The 23,698-nt window shown below is 34.9% G+C and overlaps 1 protein-coding gene across 1 annotated transcript in view; it reads left to right on the forward strand.

Moving 5' to 3' along the window:
• The first annotated feature begins 589 nt into the window (after positions 1–589).
• The window catches only part of LOC133336772 (serine-rich adhesin for platelets), a 57,936-nt gene continuing 34,827 nt past the window's right edge, over positions 590–23,698 (forward strand). The window contains exons 1-2 of the mRNA XM_061545052.1: positions 590–835; positions 19,599–20,726. Of these exons, the coding sequence (XP_061401036.1) occupies positions 590–835; positions 19,599–20,726 (1,374 nt within the window). The remainder of the gene's footprint in view (positions 836–19,598; positions 20,727–23,698) is intronic.

The following is a 23,698-nucleotide window of genomic DNA, read 5'->3' on the forward strand; positions in this document are numbered from 1 at the left end:
GGAAAAAATTACTTAAAAAATCCACGCCTTTTGTAGGCCCTGAAAATATTTATTTTAAAAAATCCGCGCCTTATATAGACCCTTAAAAATATTTTTTAAAAAAAAAAATTTTATATTTATTTCTAAATATTTCCCCCGAACTTTCTTTCTATAAAAATTACCGTTATAAATTATTAATATTTTGTATTATATTTTTTCCTATCTTTGCAGATTTTTTATGTGATTTATGATTTTTTCAAAAAAAAAAAAAAAAAACACAACCAAGCAAAAGGTGTTAACTTCGAGTAAAAACCAAGAAGCATCGTTAATTAAATTAGAGCGTGAACAAAATTACAGCCGGTGTTCATGACAAGAAGAACAGATCGGCAGCAACCAGTAGCCATTAACGCTAACAAATTGCAAAGAAAGCTGCTGGTCAGAAGACAGACAGCGATTAGCTGATAGAAAAAACAGCACATAAATCTTAGAAAAAGAGAAGAAAGAAACGAAGAATTAAAAAGAGAACAAAGACAAATTAAGAAGCAGGAAGTCTGAACGAAATACATCCCTCACTTTTAGAATAGTATTACATGTAAATTACAACAACACAATGGAAATCATGACATCGAGAACAGCATCAGCATCACCAAATGTCCAAAAGGAGTTGCGTTTATTTGCACCTCCCATCACCACAGCTGCCAGCAGCAGTCACAGTGAACACATTGGTGGGGGACGTTCACCCTTTCAACGTGAGGTCCGCGAATGGCAACGCATTGATCCGGATACAGGTGCATTGTTAACGGGTCGGCTGGAGGCAGATCGTTGGGTTAGCGGACCATTGAACAGTTATGGCAAGGTAAGTGGGGGAAAATGTGAATTTTTATTTAAGGGGAAGTGGGGAGAAAGTAAAAAAAATAAAAAAACCACGACTAAGGATAGACCTCAAAAATATTTTTTTTTAAAAAATCGACGCCTAAGGATAGACCTCAAAAATATTTTTTTAAAAAATCCACGCCTGAGGATAGACCTCAAAAATATTTTTTTAAAAAATCCACGCCTAAGGATAGACCTGAAAAATATTTTTTTTTAATCCACGCCTAAGCATAGACCTCAAAAATATTTTTTAAAAAATTCACGCTTGAAAAAATTTGTTTTTAAAAAAATTACGCTTGAAAAATATTTTTTTTAAAAAATCCACGCCTTGTAAAGGACCCTCAAAAATATTTTTTTTTTAAAAATCCACGCCTAAGGATAGACCTCAAAATATTTTGTTTAAATCCACGCCTAAGGATAGACCTCAAAAATATTTTTTTAAAAAATCCACGCCTTGTAAAGGACCCTCAAAAATATTTTTTTAAAAAATCCACGCCTTGTAAAGGACCCTCAAAAATATTTTTTTTAAAAAATCCACGCCTTGTAAAGGACACTCAAAAATATTTTTTTAAAAAATCCACGCCTTGTAAAGGACCCATAGAAAATATTTTTTTAAAAAATCCACGCCTTGTAAAGGACCCATAGAAAATATATTTTTTTAAAATCCACGCCTTATAAAGGACCCATAGAAAATATTTTTTTTAAAAAAAAATCCACGCCTTGTAAAGGACTCATAGAAAATATTTTTTTTAAAAATCCACGCCTTGTAAAGGACCCATAGAAAATATTTTTAAAAAATCCACGCCTTGTAAAGGACCCTCAAAAATATTTTTAAAAAAATCCACGCCTTGTAAAGGACCCTCAAAAATATTTTTAAAAAAATCCACGCCTTGTAAAGGACCCTCAAAAATATTTTTAAAAAAATCCACGCCTTGTAAAGGACCCTCAAAAATATTTTTAAAAAAAATAAAGGACCCTCAAAAATATTTTTAAAAAAATCCACGCCTTGTAAAGGACCCTCAAAAATATTTTTAAAAAAATCCACGCCTTGTAAAGGACCCTCAAAAATATTTTTAAAAAAATCCACGCCTTGTAAAGGACCCTCAAAAATATTTTTAAAAAAATCCACGACTTGTAAAGGACCCTCAAAAATATTTTTAAAAAAAACCACGCCTTGTAAAGGACCCTCAAAAATATTTTTAAAAAAATCCACGCCTTGTAAAGGACCCTCAAAAATATTTTTAAAAAAATCCACGCCTTGTAAAGGACCCTCAAAAATATTTTTAAAAAAATCCACGCCTTGTAAAGGACCCTTAAAAATATTTTTAAAATCCCCGCCTTGTAAAGGACCCTCAAAAATATTTTTTTTTAAAATCCCCGCCTTGTAAAGGACCCTCAAAAATATTTTTTTTTAAAATCCCCGCCTTGTAAAGGACCCTCAAAAATATGTTTTAAAAAAATCCACGCCTTGTAAAGGACCTTCAAAAATATTTTTAAAAAAATCCACGCCTTGTAAAGGACCCTCAAAAATATTTTTTAAAAAATCCTTGCCTTGTAAAGGACCCTCAAAAATATTTTTTAAAAAATCCACGCCTTGCCAAAGACCCTCAAATGCCCTCAAAAATATTTTTTAATAAAATCCACGCCTTGTAAAGGACCCTCGAATGCCTTCAAAAATATTTTTTTAAAAAATCCACGCCTTGTAAAGATCCCTCAAATGCCTTCAAAAATATTTTTTTAAAAAAATCCTTGCCTTTAATAGGCCTTCCAAAGGGGGTTTTAAAAAAATCCACGCCTTGGGTTTCCATACAAAAGACTTAAGACACAAACATAATTCTTGTCACCATAATTTAAAGCACGGGTGGTCGTCTTTTTTATGATTTTATTTTTTAATTTTTTTATTTTATTCTTAATATAATTTCAAGCATGTCACGTCACACACACACACACCTAGACAGATAATCTGTCAATAAAATTCAATACAATTCAATTATTCTTACCTCTCTTTGATGTCGAAGTTTTTTATGTTGCCGTTTCTAAATCCCTTTTGATGTGAGCCAGAATTTTATTTTTCATTAGAAATTATTTATTATTTAACAAGCTTGATTTAATCTCCGCATGACATCAGCTTCATCATGAGCTCTATGGAGTGTCACATATAAAATTCTAAGTTCGCTATGAGACCCAAAATGCCAAGTTTTCAGATTGAATGGCAAACAGAAAAAAATATCAAATAGCAAATCAATCTCCTCCCAACAATAACAACAAAATTAATGTCGGTTTATTTTTGTTGTTGTTATTTTAATTTTCCCTGGGATGTGTATGAAGCATTGAAGCATAGCTATCGTCCTGAGACAATCTGGATAATTAATTTCTATTCAACAATTTGGCTTTCATGGATGAGAATTTCTCAAGGGAAATTATTGGGCGATTTATGGATATTGGGGTGGGTGGGATTTTTTTTTTGAAAATTTTCAAGTGAAATTTTTTATCTAACGAATTCTGAAATTCGGAAAATTATTGTCACAATTTAATTTTGTTATATTTTCAGGTTATAAATACCCTGCGAACAAAAGATTTAGGAAACAAACTTTTTTCTTCCACAAAAAAATTTGTTTCTCATTTTTTTCTTCCCAATAACTCCTCCTTGATAGTCTCCTCTCCTATGTTCTCCATCATACTATTTTTGTTTCATATATGTGTGTGTGTGTAGGTATGTGTAACAACAATTTGAACCTAACCGAAACCTAACACCTTTTGGCTCAATAAACCTCAGAATACAATGTATTAGCATCTGATATGAGTTATGCATGGCTAACACATACACACACTCACATAGCTTACCATGCAGAGTGACAACAACAACAAAAATTATCAATTGGCATTCGGAGACTTTCATTTCATTGTTAGGCGACAATCGAAGTAATCTTAGGCCATGAGGTTAACGGAGCACGATTTTGGTTTTCAAACCAGACAGAGGCGGGAATAGAAAAAAATATTTTGGGGATCCAAAAAAGGCGTAGATTTTTCAAAAATTATTTTTAAGGGTCTATCACGGATTACGGACTGTGGGCCTATCACAAGGCACGGATAACGGACTGAGGGCCTATCACAAGGCGTGGATATTTTAAAATTTATTTTTGATGGTCTGTTACCAGGCTTGGATTTTTTTACCCTTCACCACACAGGGTATTATGTCTTTGTGCATATGTTTGTAACAGGCAAAAGGAAACGAGATAGACACATGGTTCCTTTTGAGAATAAGTCGATTTATGAATGTCCGTCCTTCCGTCTGTCCATGTTAAATTGTAAACAAAGTACAGGTCGCATTTATGATTCGATTTGGATGAAATTTGGTATAGGTCACTTATTTGGCCCAAGGACGAACCCTTTTGAAATTGGAGAAAATCGGTTCAGATTTAGATATAGCTCCCATATATATTTTCGTCCGATTTAAAGTAAATGGTGTACCAAAGTCCCTATATACACTTCGATTTGCACGAAATTTTGCAAAGCGTACTGAATTAGGTTTAAAATTATGTGTACTAAGTTTCGTGGAAATTGGCTCAGATTTAGATATAGCTCCCATATATATTTTTATCCGATTTTATGTAAATGGTGCACCAAAGTCCCTATATATCCTTCGATCTACCCGAAATTTTTCACAGCGTACTGAATTAAGCCTAGAATTATGTGTGCCAAGTTTCGAGAAAATGGGTCCAAATTTAGATATAGCTCCAATATATAGTTTTGTCCGATTTCATGTAAATGATGCACCAAAGTCCCTATATATTATTCGATTTGCACGAAATTTGGCACAGCGTACTGAATTAGGTCCAGAATGATGTGTGTTAAATTTCGTAAAAATCGGTTTAAATTTAGATATATCTCCCATAAATATTTTCGTCCGATTTCATGTAAATGGTGCACCAAATCCGTATATTTATTTAAGTAGTAAAGTCGGTAGAGTCCGACTCTACTACTTGCCTTACTGGTTTAAAAAACAATTTTGAGGGTCTATCACAAGGGGTGGATTTTTTAAAAAATATTTTTGTGACCCATCACAAGGAGTCGGTTTAAAAAAAAATCCATAGAACCTTGAAAAACTATTTTAAAAAAAATTCATAGAGATTTAAAAAATATGTTTAAACCAGTGAGCAGAGCTGTATAGTCGGACGGGGCCGACCATACGATACCCTAAACAACTACCACGGAACTCTAACTTTCTGCGGATTTTTTTTCCGAGTCTGGGCAATATTTTGTGATAGTTGCACCCTCTTGGCCGATTAGAGGGCACAGGGCACCACTTCCTTACACTAACATATTTTCCGAATATAACTAATATTCAGTACAGTCCTTCTACTTACTTGTCCATATTCCCATCACCGTGGGTTATGTTGTAATGTTCGGCTTATAATTATGGCCTATAGATCGACTCAAAAAAAAAAAAAAAACACACACACACACACACACACATAAAAACTATGTATTCGGTCCACTTTATCCTAAAATTAGTATCTGATCATCATCGACAATTATTGACGTGTTCCTTGGCCATAGCTGGAACCTCATGGAACATTTCAAAACGATCACCACTTTAATTCCGCCCTGCAGTGTAGTAATGGTTTACTAAATAATATATGAATACATAAGCTCCTGAAAATATTTACGTGTAACTCCGGGTAAATACGACAATATAATTTTTAATTTAAAGGCCAACCACTCCTCTTGGATATACTATCAACTTGTCGGGTCTATATCCTTGAGGTTTATATAAATACGCCAAAGAATACAAATTTCGTAACTTTTCACACAAAAGTCAGGGTCCATTCTGACCGATCTTTATCAAAACAGGTATGCTTATTCTTTGGCCCGATATCATTCTCTATGCAAAATTTCACGACGTTCGGTCCATAACTGCGGCCTCTGGAACGACCGGAAAATCAGATTAAAATAAAGTTTTTGGTCCTTTTCATCCCCTAAATATTAACCGATCTTTACCAATAGGTGTCCTCATTGACCAGAACCCATCCTACATGCAAAATTTCGTGTTTACAAATTATAATGGCCAGACGGTCGGACGGAGGGACAAACAGATCGATTCAGCTAGTCGAGATATAACGATCGGTATACTTAAAAGTGGGTCTACGACCAATATTTCGCTGCGTTACAAACTCTTGGGGACTGCATAAAGCCATAATATCCTGACAACATAGGTGTGTAGGGTATACAAATCCACGCCTTATGGAGACCCTTAAAAAAATATTTTTAAAAATCCATATTATTTTCATAAAGACCTTGAAAAATATTTTTTTTAAATAATCCAGAGATCCAAACAAGGCATGGGTTTTTTTTCAATTACTTCCGCCATAATTTTAATTGTTGCTGTTTTTGTTTTTGTAACTTCTTGAAAAGGCACTTACACATTGATATAATTTTCTAACAGCCATTATATCATAGAGGCAACAAGCGATTGTATGGCAGTTGAAAAGTTGATGAACTTCTTCACAAACAAAACTAAGCGAGGAAACAAAACAAAAGACTTAAGACACGAACTCGAACTTAGAAAACCACAGCAATGGGTAAATGGTACTGGCAGTTGTAAATGTTGGTGCCATGAATTTCTCTTTATGTATGACCTCTTGAAACCTGGGTTTTTTTGGAAAGTTCAGAATATTATACAATTTTTTTTTCTAAGTACAGCAACAACAACAATGCCAACAATACAATACAAGCGTGAGAATATTGAAGTACTGAGTTGGCAGAACTTCTTTTTTTTGGTTTACCATAAAAAAAATACAAAAAAAATCTTTCACAGAAATAGTGATGAAAAATGAATGACGATGTTGTTGTAATTTTTATTGTTGTTTGCAACAAAAAAGTCAACAACAACAGTAAAAATCGTGCGTTGCCCTAAAGGGTTTTTTAGCCATTCTTGGCAATTGCCAATTGCTTGTTTTGAGGTTCTTTTTTTCTTCGTTTTCTGTTTAGGGTCCACACAAAGGAGTAGAGAATGATAGCATGAAGGGTAGAGAGAGGTGAGGGTAAGGGATCACTAAGAAAAAAACTTGTGAACACGTTTTCTTTATGATTTACATAAAATCTTTATGGAGCAGTTTCTTGCCTTGGGCGGATTTTTTTTAACAACATTTTACGAACTGTCCTTTTGAAAGACGTTGACGACAACGTTTCGTTGCGGTGGTTTCTTCTGTTTTAGGTCACAGACCACCACAGTATGACTCACAAGCCAACCATAACGGGGGTGGGGTGGTGGTGTGGATTTCACAATATTTTAATAAGAAAAAAACTGAAAAACAGATTAGACTTTTTTATGTGTCTATCAACGGTGGGGTCGGTTCCCCTTTTGGAGGTTGAAGGTGCACCTTTGATGGTGGGGGAGTCTGAATGGCAATATGGTGTTGTGCTGTTCGCCTCTTGCTGTGGCTGCTGCACTGCTGTTGTCGTTGTGCTACACAGTTGCTCTTTGACCATCAACTTTACCATACTTAGAAATAAGTAAAGCGAACCGAAAATGAAAAAAACTGAACCCAAAAAGGCACCCCAAACTCCATGCATGATATAATGTGTTGGCCTTATAAATGCGGAGTATGTGAGATAAGTGGAGATTTTTTTATTAAATAAAAAGCTTAACTTCGATTTTACCTCACGAAGAACAGAGAAGTTGTTCCAAAAATTTAATGAGAAACAATTTAAAACTATTTTTTTCAAGACCATATAAAAGGCGTGGATTCCTAATAAAAATATTTTGGAGGCCTAAACAGGTTGTGAATAAAAAAAAAAATTGTGAAACAATCAGAAGATGTTTTAAAGTTATTTTTTAATGGTCTACACAAGGCATGAATTTTTATACCCTACACACCTATGTTGTCAGGTTATTATAGCTTTGTGCAGCCCCAAGAGTGTTTAACGCCGCGAAATATTGGTCCTAGGCCCACCTTTAAGTATACCGATCGTCATATCTCGACTAGCTGAATCGATCTAGACATGTGTTGCCTCTTATCGGGAAACAGGGTGCAACTATCTCGAAATATTGCCCAGACTCGGAATAAAAATCCGCATAAAGATAGAGAGATAGAGAGTTTTTAAAAAATCCACGCCTACATAAATTTGATTGTAAAAAATCTACGAATTCTAAAAATATTTTTTAAAAAATCCACTTCTTTAAAAAATATTTTTGAAAAATCCACTTCTTTAAAAAATATTTTTTTAAAAAATCCACGTCTTCAAAAAATATTTTTTAAAAAACCACGCCTCGAAAAAATATTTTTAAAAAATCCACGTCTTCAAAAAAATATTTTTTTTAAATCCACGCCTTGAAAAAATATTTGTTTAAAAAATCCAAGCCTTCAAAAAATATTTTTTAAAAAATCCACGCCTTCAAAAAATATTTTTTTAAAAAAATCCTACCTTTCAAAAAATATTTTTTTTTTAAACCAAATCCAAATTCTCGCTAATTTTTTCTGTTGTAACCCCCACTATATAAATAGCATCCCTCGTACGTGTAATAACCTTTATCTTAGTCATGATTTTGAACTTCAATTTTTGACGTTGTCTTCTTCAATTTATAGCAAACAAAAAAAATATCCAATAACAACAACAACAATGTACCATAACCATTGCAGACTAACTAACTGAAGTCTCTATGGTGAATAGAAGACACATTTTTTCTTCGAATTTTTTCAACCAAAAAAAAAGAGGAAAAAATAGACATCGGAACCAACAACACAAACCTAACAATTGAACAATTTAAAGAAGCAAAACAAACATCTGCTGGCATATGGCAACTGTTTTCGCAAACAAAAGGCCTTTTCTGCTGAATTTTAACAATGTCTAAAAAAAGAAGAAGAAAAACTACTGAAAACATAGAGAAGAGCTTCGGTAAAAATGCAAATAAAATGAATGTTTGTTTGGGCTGTTTGTTTGAAGCAGCAACCCAAACAAACAGGCGGACGTAGCAACATGTTGTGACTTGTTGCAACGTCTCTTTCTCATTCTGGTCTACAGATGGACGCTGTTGAAGAAAAGTTCAAGTTGAAGGTCTATTGAGGAATAATATTAGTGGTTATGCGATCTGGATACTCTATAGAAGGTAGGCTGTTAGACAAAGTTGGTGAAATAAAAGAAGTTCGATAGAGGTTCTACTAGAGGAAAATTAATGCTTTCCATGATCAAAAAAAAAAACCCTGAATTTGTTAATGGACCATCAAAAATTGATTAACAAAAAATTAAATTTTTTTGAAGGGTAAAATTTTTAGAAATATTTTTATAAAATTTTTTTGAATAGTGAATTTTTACAAAAATATTTTTTCAAGTCCCAAAAAATTTAAAAAAAACTTGAATTCCGAAAACCATAGGGCAACCTCTACTTCGTTCAATATCGTCCTCCTTTATTCCATATGTTATATATGCCACAACCACTGTCATCAGTGTAACCTCCACATCATCATCATCCTCACGATGTGATGCGATGTCTAACTCACTAACTGACTGATGCTAATGTAGTCGGTTGTTGTTTCGTGGTTCCTTGTTTTTTTTCTTACTTCATTTTTTATACCCTTCACCACACTGTGGGACAGGGTATTATGTCTGTGTGCATATGTTTGTAACAGGCAAAAATAATCAAGATAGACCCATGGTCCCTTTCGAGAATATGCATAGAATCACTTTCTGAGTCGATTTATGCATGTCCGTCCGTCTGTCTATGTTAAATTGCAAACAAAGTACAGGTCGCATTTATAATCCGAATTGGATGAAATTTGGCACAGCTCATTTGTTTGGCCCAAGGACGAACCCTAGTGAAATTGGGAAAAATCGGTTCAGATTTACATATAGCTCCCATATATATTTTCGTCCGATTTAAAGTAATTGGTGCATCAAAGACCCTATATATCTTTCGATTTGCACGAAATTTGGGTTAGCGTACTAAATTAGGTCTACAATGATGTCTGTTAAATTTCCTGAAAATCGGTCCAGATTTATATATAGCTCCCTTATATATTTTCATCCGATTTAAGGTAAATGCTGTACCAAAGTGCCTATATAACTTTCGATTTGCACGAAATTTGTCATAGCGTACTGAATTAAGTCTAGAATAATGTGTGCTAAGTTTCGTGAAAATCGGATCAGATTTAGATATAGGTCCCAAATATAGTATTGCCCGATTTTAGATAAATGGTACACCAAAATCCCTATATATCTTTCGATTTGCACGAAATTTGGCACAGCGTACTGAATTAAGTCTAGAATGATATGTGCAAAGTTTCGTGAAAATCGGTTCAGATTTGGATATAGCTCCCATATATATATATATTTTCGTCCGATTTAAGGTAAATGCTGTACAAAGTGCCTATATAACTTTCGATTTGTACGAAATTTGGTATAGCGTACTGAATTAAGTCTTAAAAGATGTGTGCAAAGTTTCGTGAAAATCGATTCAGATTTAGATATAGCTCCCATATATATTTTTATCCGATTTAAAGTAATTGGTGCATCAAAGACCCTATATATCTTTCGATTTGCACGAAATTTGGGTTAGCGCACTAAATTAGGTCTACAATGATGTGTGTTAAGTTTCCTGAAAATCGGTTCAGATTTAGATATAGCTCCCAAATATATTATTGCCCGATTTTAGATAAATGGTGCACCAAAATCCCTATATATCTTTCGATTTGCACGAAATTTGTCATAGCGTCATGAATTAAGTCTAGAATGATGTGTGCTAAGTTTCGTGAAAATCGGTTCAGATTTAGATATAGGTCCCTTATATATTTTCATCCGATTTAAGGTAAATGGTGTACCAAAGTGCCTATAAAACTTTCGATTTGCACGAAATTTGGTATAGCGTACTAAATTAGGTCTACAATGATGTGTGCTAAGTTTCATGAAAATCGGTCCAGATTTAGATATAGCTCCCTTATATATTTTCATCCGATTTAAGGTAAATGCTGTACCAAAGTGCCTATATAACTTTCGATTTGCACGAAATTTGTCATAGCGTACTGAATTAAGTCTAGAATGATGTGTGCAAAGTTTCGTGAAAATCGGTTCAGATTTAGATATAGCTCCCAAATATATTATTGCCCGATTTTATGCAATTGGTGCACCAAAGTCCCTATATATATTTCGATTTGCTCGAATTTTTGGCATAGCGTGCGGAATTAAGTCTAGAATGATGTGTGCTAAGTTTCCTGAAAATCGGTTCAGATTTGGATATTGCTCCCATATATATTTTCGTCCGATTTTAGATAAATGGTGCACCAAAATCCCTATATATCTTTCGATTTGCACGAAATTTGGCACAGCGTACTGAATTAAGTCTAGAATGATATGTGCAAAGTTTCATGAAAATCGGTTCAGATTTAGATAAAGCTCCCATATGTATCTTCGTCCGATTTAAGGTAAATGGTGCATCAAAGACCTTATAGGTCTTTCGATTTGCACGAAATTTGGCATAGCGTACTGAATTGCATCGATAATAATGTGTGCTAAGTTTCGTGAAAAATCGGTTCAGATTTAGATATAGCTCCCATATATATTTTCGTCCGATTTTATGCAATTGGTGCACCAAAGTCCCTATATATATTTCGATTTGCACGAGTTTTGGTGTGGGGTTCTGGATTTAGTCTAGGATGATGTTGCTAAACTTCGTGAAAAAAATCCATTGCTAGGCCGGTTGACACAATTTACTGAAGTAATATAAAGTAGTCTCTGGCAAGTTTCCTGAAATCGGTTCAGATATAGATACGTAACAAACACGCAACGTCTGTTAGGATATATATGTAGAATATAACCAAAGTGGTGAAGGGTATCATATAGTCGGCCCAGTCCGACTATACTATTTTCCTTACTGTTGTTTTTTTTTTTTTTTTTGCTTTGGTCTGCCTCTCTTCATTTTTGGTTAATGGCATGACCGCACATGGCACAAAAGTTCATATCGTGATGAAGACTTCTTGAATTTATTTAGAAACACAATTTTTTTTATTTGGTGTTGTTGTTGTTGCAGGCAAAACTAAACAATGCACATGCATAGGTATTTGAATACATTGTTGGAGTAACAACAACAACAGAAGCCTTATCTTCTACTTCTACTCCATTAGGAAAAGATTGTAAGATGTTCGGTAGAAAAAAGGAAGCTACTTAATTTTTTAAAGATAAGGCAAGCCATTAGAGGAGATATTTTTTAAAAATTCTAGTTTCTTAAACAATAAAGGGTTTTTCAACTTTTGAGGTGTCGATTTTTTGAAATATATGTGTTAAAAATATGTTTATTTGCTCCTTGAGCTCGATTAGACATGGTCAACAGCACCTCTTCCTTACACTTACATATTTTCCGAATATTACTTTTCATATTCAGTACAGTCCTTTAATTAATTGTCCAGATTCCCTTCACCGTGGGTTGTGTTGTGATGTTCGACTTAAAAAAAAAACACAAACAAACTAAGTATTCGGTCCACTTCACGCCTAATTATAATCTGATCATCATCGAAAGTTATAGACGTTGTCCTTGACCATACCTGGAACCTCATGGAAAACTTCAAAGCAATCAGCGCTATATTTACGCCCTCTAGTGTGGTAATGGGTTTCTAAGTAATATATGAATGGGACCTGTAAATATTTATGTGTAACTGTCACATCCGAGTACAGACGACAATATAATTTATCAATTTAAAGGTCAACCACTCCTCTTGGATATACTATCAACTTCTTGGGTCTATATCCTTCAGGAGTAAATATATACGCCATAGAATACAAATTTTGTAATTTTTCACACAAAAGTCAGGATCCATTTGACCCGCTAAATATTGAGTGATCTTTATCAAAACCGGCCTGCTTATTCTTTCTCTCGATCCCCTACTCTATGTAAAAATTCGCGATGTTCCGGCCATAATTGCGACCTGTGGAATGACCAGAAAATCAGACAAAAATAAAGTTTTTGGTCCATTTCATCCCCTAAATATTAACCGATCTTAGGGTCTTCATTGGTCACAACCCATCGTAATGCAAAATTCCATGAAGATTGGTCCATTACTGTGGCCTGTATCGTGTTTACAAATTATAATGGATAAACGGATGGACGGACGGACACGCATGTCTAGATCCTCTCAGCTAGTCGAGATATGACGATCGGTATACTTAAAGGTGGGTCTAGGGTCAATATTACGCGGCGTTACAAACTCTTGGGGCTGCACAAAGCTATAATACCCTGACAACATAGTTGTTTAGGGTATAAATATACGCCTTATATGGAGCTCGAAAAATCATTCAAAAAATCCAAGCCTTATGTAGGTCTCCAAAAAAAATTATGTAGGTCTCCAAACAAAATATGTTGGGGAGCATAGGCAATTTTTCCATTCGAATTGGCTGTAAATCGGTATTTTTTGGTTATCATTGGATTGCAAATCGTTCTATTAAAAATTTTACAAATTGATCCACTCTTTATGAGAGCTCCCATTTAACTTTAACTTCCTAATTTCGATATACTTAGGAGCTGTACACGTTTTCCATTCGAATTGGCTGTAATTCGTTATTTTGGGTTCTCATTGGGTGGCAAATCTCCATACCAAAAATGTTTGAGTTTGGTCGATCTTTGGGCATAGCTCTCATAGAAATCATACCTAAAATTTCGATTTTTTACGGGGCTTGAGCATGTTTTTCACCCGATTTGGTTTAAATTTAGTATTTTGGGTTCTCATTGGATAGGAAATCGTCCTACCAAAAATGATTGATTTTGGTCGATCTTCGGGCATAGTTCCCATAGAAGTCATACCTAAAATTTCGATATTTTTAGGAGATTGAACTAGTTTTTCACCCGATTGGACTTCAATTTGATATTTTTGGTTCTTATTGCAATGCAAATCGTTCCACCAAAAATTGTAAATATTGGCCCCCTATTTAGGGTAGCTCCCATATAACGTTACCTTCCAAATTTCGATATTTTTGTGAGCTTGGGTATGAATTTCGTCCGAATCGGCTGTAATTTGGTATTTTGGGTTCTCATTGGTTGAAAAATCTCCATACCAAAAATTGTTGATTTTGGTCGATCTTTGGGCATAGCTCCCATAGAAATCATACCTAAAATTTCGATTTTTTTACGGGGTTTGAGCATGTTTTTCACCCGATTTGGCTTAAATTTAATATTTTGGGTTCTCATTGGATAGGAAATCGTCCTACCAAAAATTTTAAATTTTGGTCCACTTTTTAGGGTAGCTCCCATATAACGTTACCTTCCAAATTTCGATATTTTTGTGAGCTTGGGTATGAATTTCGTCCGAATCGGCTGTAATTTGGTATTTTCGGTTCTCATTGGGTGATAAATCTCCATACCAAAAATTGTTGATTTTGGTCGATCTTTGGGCATAACCGCCATAGAAATCATACCTAAAATTTCGATTTTTCATGGAGCTTCAGCGTGTTTTTCAATCGATTTGGCTGTAATTTGGTATTTTGGGTTCTCATTGGATAGGAAATCGTCCTACCAAATATTTTCAATTTTGGTCCACTTTTTAGGGTAACTCCCATATAACGTTACCTTGCAAATTTCGATATGTTTGGGAGCTGGGCATGTTTTCCATTCGAATTGGTTGTAATTTGGTATTTTGGGTTTTCATTGGTTGACAAATCTCCATTCCAAAAATTGTTGATTTTGGTCGATCTTTGGGCATAGCTCCCATAGAAATCATACCTTAAATTTTTTTAAGGAGCTTCAGCATGTTTTTCAGCCGATTTGGCTTAAATTTAGTATTTTGGGTTCTCATTGGATACGAAATCGTCCTACCAAAAATTATAAATATTGGCCCACTTTTTAGGGTAGCTCCTATATAACGTTACCTTCCAAATTTCGATATTTTTGGGAGCTGTGCACGTTTTCCATTCGAATTGGCTGTAATTCGGTATTTTGGGTTCTCATTGGTTGACTAATCTCCATACCAAAAATTGTTGATTTTGATCGATCCTTGGGCATAGCTCCCATAGAAGTCATACCTAAAATTTCGTTATTTTATGGAGCTTGAACTTGTTTTTCACCCGATTTGGCTTAAATTTAGTATTTTGGGTTCTCATTGGATACGAAATCGTCCTACCAAAAATTATTAATTTTGGTCCACTTTTTAGGGTAGCTCCTATATAACGTTACCTTCCAAATTTCGATATTTTTGGGAGCTTGGGTATGAATTTCGTCCGAATCGGCTGTAATTTGGTATTTTCGGTTCTTATTGGGTGGCAAATCTCCATACCAAAAATTTTTGATTTTGGTCGATCTTTGGGCATAGCTCTCATAGAAATCATACCTAAAATTTCGATTTTTTACGGGGCTTGAGCATGTTTTTCACCCGATTTGGTTTAAATTTAGTATTTTGGGTTCTCATTGGATAGGAAATCGTCCTACCAAAAATTATAAATATTGGTCCACTTTTTAGGGTAGCTCCCATATAACGTTACCTTCCAAATTTCGATATTTTTGGGAGCTTGGGTATGAATTTCGTCCGAATCGGCTGTAATTTGGTATTTTGGGTTCTCATTGGGTGGCAAACCTCCATACCAAAAATTGTTGATTTTGGTCGATCCTTGGGCATAGCTCCCATAGAAGTCATACCTAAAATTTCGATTTTTTACGGGGCTTGAGCATGTTTTTCAGCCGATTTGGCTTAAATTTAGTATTTTGGGTTCTCATTGGATAGGAAATCGTCCTACCTAAAATGATTGATTTTGGTCGATCTTTGGGTAATGTTTCCATAGAAGTCGCACCCACAATTTTGATATTTTAAGAAGCTTGAGCATGTTTTTCACCCGATTTGTCTCCAAATTGGCATTTTGAGTTCTCATTGGATAGGGTTCTCTTTAGATAGCTACCATAAATTTTATAATATTGGTCCATTTTTTAGGGTAGCCGTCATATATCGCAAAAACGATATCTCAAAAATTTCGATCTTTTTGGAAGCCTGGGCCGTGGCACCGAAGTGGCTGTAAAGTGGCGGTAATACAGATATCTGGTTTTTCAAATCCCCTTCTTGTCACGAACTGGCTGCGAACTTCGAACGAAACAAAGAAAAATATAAAAAATATTAAAAAAAAAAACTAAAACAACAAAACATGAAATTGAAACAAAAAATCCAAGAACTCCGATTAATAATAATCAAGCGACATATGTTCTGCATGACAACAACAACAAGAATAAAGACAACAACAACAAAACTCTGAAGACAAAAAAACCAAAAGGAAATTGTTCGTTAATAATGTGGGTGGAGTTTTATAGTTTTTGCAAAAAAAAAAGAAAAAAAATGATTCTGACTTTAAGTATCTGAAGGTTGACGACTTTTAAACGATCCGAAATGGACAAGAACAATAACAACAACAACAAAATAAAATTACCACCAGCTATTTAAGTAGAAAAGGAGAAACAAAATTAAACCGAACAGCTGAGCACAAAATCCGGTAATTATCCCCACCCGCCCAAAAGCAATTCTGAAGAAACCAATTGTGAATGAGGGACTGTGCGGAATGACTGTCAGACTGACAAACTGACTGAATGAATGAAGGAAAAAACTGAAATTAATGAAATTATCATTGTGTCAATTTGGTGGTGGTGTTGTTGTTGTCGTTGTCAAGGAACCCCAAAATAAATAGTTTGCTCGTGAAATCAATTTAGAAAAATGCTTCAAGCTAAACATTTGCTGTTGAAAATATCGAAATTTTTGGGATAACGTTATACAGAGATTACCCTTGAAAATGGTCCAATATTTAAAATTTTTGCTAAGAAAATTGGCTATCCAATTAGAACCCAAAATACCGAATTACAGCCAATTCGAACGGAAAACGTGCCAAAGCTCCCCAAAATATCGAAACTTTTAGGGTAACATTATATGGAGACTATCGTAAAAAATGAGTCAATATTTACAATTTACAATATTTGGTAGGAAGATTAGCTATCTAATGAGAACCTAAAATACCAAAAAAGAGTCAATTCGATTGAAAAACATGCTCAAGCTCCTTAAAAAACCTAAATTTTGGGTGTGAATTATATGGGAACTATACCCAAAAATCGACCAAAATCAAAAATTTTTGATATGCGGATTTGTCATCCAATGAGAACCCAAAATATCAAATTAGAGTCAAATCGGTTGAAAAACGTGCCCAAGCACCCATAAATATCGAAATTTTTTTGGGTAACGTTATATGGAGACTACCCTAAAAATGGCCCGATATTTAATTTTTTTTGGTAGGAATATTAGGTAACTACTGAGAATCCAAAATATCAAAATGCAGTCAATTCGGTAGAAAAACATACTCAAGCTCCTTAAAATACCGAAATTTTAGGTATGACTTCTATGGGAGATATACCCAAAGATCAACCAAAATCAAAATATTTTGGTATGGAGATTTATCCACTTTATAAGAATTCAAAATACAAAATTTTAGCCAATTCGGATGAATGGCTCCCAAAAATATCGAAATTTGGGAGTTAACGTTATATGGGAGCTACCCTAAATAGTGGACCAATATTGATAATTTTTGGTACGAAGATTTGCAATCCTATGAAAACCCAAAATACCAAATTACAGCCAAAACGGTTGAAAAATGTGCCCAAGCTCCCCAAAATTCCGACGGTTTAGGGTGTTTTTATATGGGAGCTATCTGAAAAAGTGAACCAATTTTGATAATTTTCGGTAAAATAATCCGCCACTTTATGAGAACCCAAAATACCAGATTATAGCCAATTCGAATCAAAAACATGTCCAAGCTCCTCATAATACCGAAATTTTAAGGGTTCCTTACCTTAGAAAGTACATCAATATTAAAAATTTTTAGCAGGAAAATTTTCCGCTCAATTAGGACCCAAAAAACCAAATTACAGACAATTCGAATGAATTTCGTACCCAATCTCCCAAAATTATCGAAATTCGGAAGGTAACATTATATGGGAGCTACCATAAAAAGTGGACCAATATTGATAATTTTTGGTATGAAGATTTGACACCCTATGAGAACTTAAAATAGCTATTTACAGTCAATTCGGTTGAAAAATGTACCCAAACTCCTCAAAATACCGAAAATTAAGGGTAGGGCTATAGGGGTACTAACCTAAAACTTGGACCATTGTTCATAATTTTTGGTAGGAAAATTTTCCACACCATGAGAACCCTATATACCAAATTATAGCCAATTCGATTGAAAAACTAGCCCAAGCTCCCCATAATACCGACGATTTGAGGGTGTCCTTATACGAGGGCTACCCTAAAAAGTGGACTAAAATTCATAATTTTTGGTAAAAAAAAGTTGTGCTATCCAAAGAGAACCCAAAATACCAAATTCCAGCCAATTTGGTTGAAAAATGTGTCCAAGCGCCCAAAATACCAGCATTTTGAGGGTGTCCTTATATGAAAGCTACCCTTTGAAATGGACCAATAGTAATAATTTTTGGTAGAAAAATTTGCTATTCCATGAGAATCCAAAATACCAAAATTAATCTAATTCGATTAAAAAACGCATCGAAACTCCTAAAAATACCGATAATGGCGCCCAACGTGGGACCAAATCAAAATAGACCAAAACATTTCCCTAAATATTCTGTAAACTCTAGCAAAAATGTTTCAGCGATTCCAAATTTTAAACTCAATGAAAATCCATGTTTAATTAGGCGCATAGTGAAAGTGGCGCCCAACATGGGACCACATCAACAACTCAATAAATTTCCCTCAAATTTTGTTGGTTGTAATAAAATGTTTCAGCTTTATCACAATTAATTTTTTTATGGCAATCTGAGGGAAATTAATGACATTTTTAAAAGTGGCGCCCAACGTGGAACCACATTAAAAACCTAAAACAATCATCCTCAAAGTTTGTAAACTGTAGCAAGGCGTTCAAGCGTTAACACAACTAATATTTTATGACGATTTGAGATAAATTATCAATGTTATAGAAAGTGGCGCCCAACGTGGGACCACCTAAAAACACCAATAAATTCCCCTCAAACTTTGTAGGATAAAAAAAATTCCAGAGTTACCACATTTAAAATTTAAGGGCGATTTGAGGACAACAATTCACATTATTGAAAGTGGCGCCCAACGTGGTACCAACTCAAAGCCCCAATAAATTTCTCTCAAACTTCGTAAGCTTTACTGAAATGTTCCAGAGTTATCACAATTACATTTTTTATGGTAATCTCAAATGGCAAATGGCGCCCAACATATCTGTAAAAAATGGCGCCCAAAGGCGTCAAAAAGCCAACCAATTTCCTTAAAAATTCGGTAAAATGTAGCAAAATATTCCATACAATATCAAATTTTAAATTCTATGAAGTTTCAAGAAAATTTCCGGTCATAGAGGAAGTGGCGCCCAACATGAGGTCAAGTCAAAAATGCCATAAATTTCTATTAAACTTGGCAGATTTTGGCAAGATTGTTACCGCATTTCCTCACAGACAAATTTGAAGAAGTTTCAAGTCAAATTTCCGGTCATAGAGAAAGTGGCGCCCAACATGGGGCCAAGTCAAAAATGCCATAAATTTATATTAAACTCGGCCGATTTTGACAAGATTTCCGCACGGACAAATTTTATTACGATTTGAGTTTACAGTTGTCATATAGGGAAAGTGGCGCCCAACGTATGATAAATTATATTAAAGTACACTAACCTCCCACCCTCTGTATCCTCTCTCATTTAAGTTCCCTATATTTAATTGCGCATTTTTTCTAATTATCACCCTTCTCTGTTTCCCTCCCTCTTTTCAGATATCCGATTCACAGAATATTTCCCAACCGAACGGCACCCAACAGACCCAGCGCAAACAAATCGAAGTGATACAGCGGTGTACAAGTGGCGGTGCAGCAATGCAAGTGATACGCTCTCAAACGGTTCAGACCACCTCATCCCGGTGGTCTAGCAGTGCCTCCTCATCGGCGACAGCATCACCCTCACCAACATCACCAGCAGTGTTTAATGCCAGTGCGAATGGAGTAAGAGAAATTTCCTCTAAACCCACAACTAGCCAACAAAACAAACGTAGCACAAATACCTCATCCTCAACCACCACCCCCTCCTCATCACCTTTTAGAGCCTCCAATGGTTTTCTTCATTCTCATCATCTACCACAACAGAAAACCAAAACCAATCAGACGAAAACCACAAAATTTCCAACCTCCCGGGTAACTGGCACAAAATCAAATCGCACCACCGGCACCTCAAATTCCAAATCATCACCATCCACCACGACGAAGACCTTGTCATCATCCTCCTCCACCACCGCCTCGTCTAACCCAATTGGCAAGAGAAATTGGCCTCAAATTGTTATCGAAAATATGTCATCCTCTTCGCTGGATATTTGCGATAATGATGATGATACGGAACACATTCACGACACCGACTACATTGTGGAGGATGCCAGTGATGATGATCGTGCTGATCATGATCCGCATCATCATGATCATCATTATAGCGATGATGACGTCAATGGCAATCACCATGAAACCCACAATGGCACTCAATTGGCACACCAAAAAACACTTCATCATCCCATAACACTTGTAGATCACGAAGATGAGGATGATGATCGCGATCATTATCATCATGAAACCTTAGATGTAGATCGGTTTTTTACAAAACCACAAAATCCGAACACATTTAAATCGTTAGGAGGGCCAAATGCCAAACAAATTGCAGCTGATAATGATACCAACGACAACAAATATGATCATGATGATGATCCGCATCATCATCATCGCGCTGATTCTCCACAACGTTATGAGCTACAAAATGGCCATAGCAGTAGTAGTTGTAGTAGTCTGAATAGTCATAATGGCAATGCCAATCAATTATTTCTGTTGGATACGGCGCCAAGTTTGAAGTTAAGTAATCTAATGGTAAGTAACAGACAAAAAAAGTTCGACGGTTCGCCAGCCAAGTTAGTTAGTCAACGATTAACGTAACATTTATTCATAGCATCGTGTTTTTTTGGTTCAATATTTTAAGCAATCTTTGTTTCTTTTTTTTTGCTGACAGTGGATTTTGAAAATGGCGCCCAATTAGGGGCACAAGTTTACGTTAATTTTTGGCAGGGATGAAAGGCTACCGATAAGGTAAAACCATATACCAATTTCCATAATGTTGAGCCCATTTTGAAGAAGTTATGAGGAAATTAATAAAAATGGCGCCCAACGTGGGGTACAAAAAATATTTTTTGAAATGATAAAAATTAGTTAGGATCTCTTAGGGAAACCATATGCAAATTTCCACAATGCTCGAACTTGCTTCAAAGGTGTTATTAACAACTAATTGCAAAATGGCGCCCAACATGGGCCTAAACATAATGCAAAAAAATACTTGTTTTAATATTAAAATAAATTAGCAAGATCATAGGAAACAATTTAAAAAATTTCCTATTCATCGAGCCCGTTTTAAAGAATTTCTGAGTAATTTAATAAAAATGGCGCCCAACGTGGGCTACACATAACACAACAAATATTTTTTTTAATGTCAAAATTAAGGAGCATCTCATAGGGAATCTATAGGCGAATTTCCATAATGATTGACCTCGTTTAAATGAAGTTAACAGCGAATTAATGAAAATGGCGCCCAACATGGGACTGACTACACATAATACAAAAAATATTTTTTTTATTTATCAAAATTAGGTATCACCTAATATGGGAATTTCCAGAAGTTATAAGGAAATGAATGAAAATGGCGCCCAACGTGTGGCACAAAAAATATTTTTTTAATGTCTATATTTAGTAACACCTCATAGGGAAACCACTCGCAAATGTCCATAATATTTAAACTGGTTGTAAAGAATTTATGATCAAATTAAAAAAATGGCGGCCAAAGTGGGCCAAAAAAAATATTTTTTGAAATAAAAATACAGTAACACCTCAAAAGGGGAAACCATATACAAATATTCATTACGATTGTGCTCGTTTTGAAGAAGTTATGATCAAATTAATGAAAATGGCGCCCAACGTGGGGCCACGCATTATTGTAAAAAAAACACCTCATAGGGAATCCCTATACGAATTTGTATTATATTTGAAATTGTTTAACAGAAGTTATTAGCAAATTAATGAAAATGGCGCCCAACATGGGAGCGGAGCAGTATAGTCGGACGGGGCCGACCATGTGATACCCTACACAACTTCCACGAAAATATAACTTTCTGTGGTTCTAAATTCTGAGCATACGGCAACATAATTGGTATCAATGTAAAGGTCTTGGATACACTATGAAGTTCTCAGGTATATGTCCGTCAGGGGTAAATATACGCCATAGAATAAAAATGTTGTAATTTTTCACACAAAAGTCAGGTTCCATTTGACCTTCTTTGTTCCGATCCCCTTCTTTATGTAAAATTTCGATGTTCGGACCATACCATGCTGCCTCTGGAGCATCCATTAAAACCGACAAAAATTAAGTATTTGGTCCATTTCATCCCCTAATTATTAACTGATCTTTACCAACAACAATAGGGGTCTTCATTGGGCAGAACTCATCCTAAAACAAAACAATAGGGGTCTTCCTACATACAAAATTTCGTGAAGATTGGTCCATAATTGTGGCCTGTATCGTGTTTACAAATTATAATGGACAGACGGACGGACGGACACACATGTCTAGATCGACTCTGCTAGTCGAGACGATTGGTAGACTTAAAGGTGCGTCTAGGACCAATATTTCGCAGTGTTACAAACTCTTGGGGCTGCACAAAGCAATAATACCCTGACAACATAGTTGTGTAGGGTATAAATATACAACTTTCGCAGAAGTGGCGCCCAACAGGAGGTCATATAAAACATCTAGCTTATTTGCCTCGAAGTGAGTACAATTTTTAATACAAAACCTTAAAATGTTCTCCTTTAATATTTTGTTGAGATTGAAGCTAAATTTTAGACATTTGAGTTATCTTGGTATAAATGGCGCCCAACGTGGGGTAGTTTCTTGCCTAATATTTTTTAAAACTTTTAGTTGGTTTCACTTTTGTAATGTTATTTCAATCAGTTCCTCCATCGATACTAAATTTTTGCAATAATTTAGTATTACTTTTTTTAAGTGGCGCCCAAATTAGGGTAGAGTTTCAATCAGTGTTAAATGTTCTTAAGTTTGAAAAAAATTATAAATACCTCTCAAAGTAATTACCATAGTGGCGTTTGAATTTAGTACAGCTCAGTTTAAAGAACTGATGGGAAAATTTATGAAATTGGCGCCCAAGCTCGGGCAACATATACGTTTAAAAATATTGACCTATATCAAAATGTTTCTGAAAAAATATTTTTTTCCACAACCACTTCGGTGGGGAAATAATTCTATAAGCTTCGAAATACCGAACAAATGAGCGGTACCGCTTTTGGGAAACTATACCAAAACGGGGACCAATATTGATAATTTTTGGTATGAATAGTTGCTAGTTTTGTGCAGTGGTTGTCGTTTTTACTTATTAGTGTTGCCATTTCCCCATGGTGCTCTACCCTGCTATAGGAATGTTGATTCCGATCTTGGTTATTAGAATGTCAGGGGGCTTCCTATCATCTGGAGGGGTCACATCATCCTGTTTTTATAAATGTTTTTTGGAACCAATTTTAAATAATTGTTTCTCCTACGCTGCGATTCGAACCTTGAATCCATCGGCGTGTGTATCCTTTAATAGGTGTATGGGAAATCAGTAAAAAATGGCGCCAAAAATATATACAATATTCGGTATCACTAATATCCATTTAAAGACCGATATTTATGAGTATTTCCAGTCATTTTTGGTCTGTATATATTTGCGAACCCACATTTCAAATTACCTTTCGACCGTAATTGTATGTATTTCAATTATTTCATAATATATTTCATATTTCAA

The sequence above is a fragment of the Musca vetustissima genome, unplaced genomic scaffold (genome assembly GCF_032173495.1).
Source record: "Musca vetustissima isolate MV318-11 ecotype Yass unplaced genomic scaffold, APGP_CSIRO_Mvet_v1 utg57133, whole genome shotgun sequence".
Taxonomy (NCBI): Eukaryota; Metazoa; Arthropoda; class Insecta; order Diptera; family Muscidae; genus Musca; species Musca vetustissima.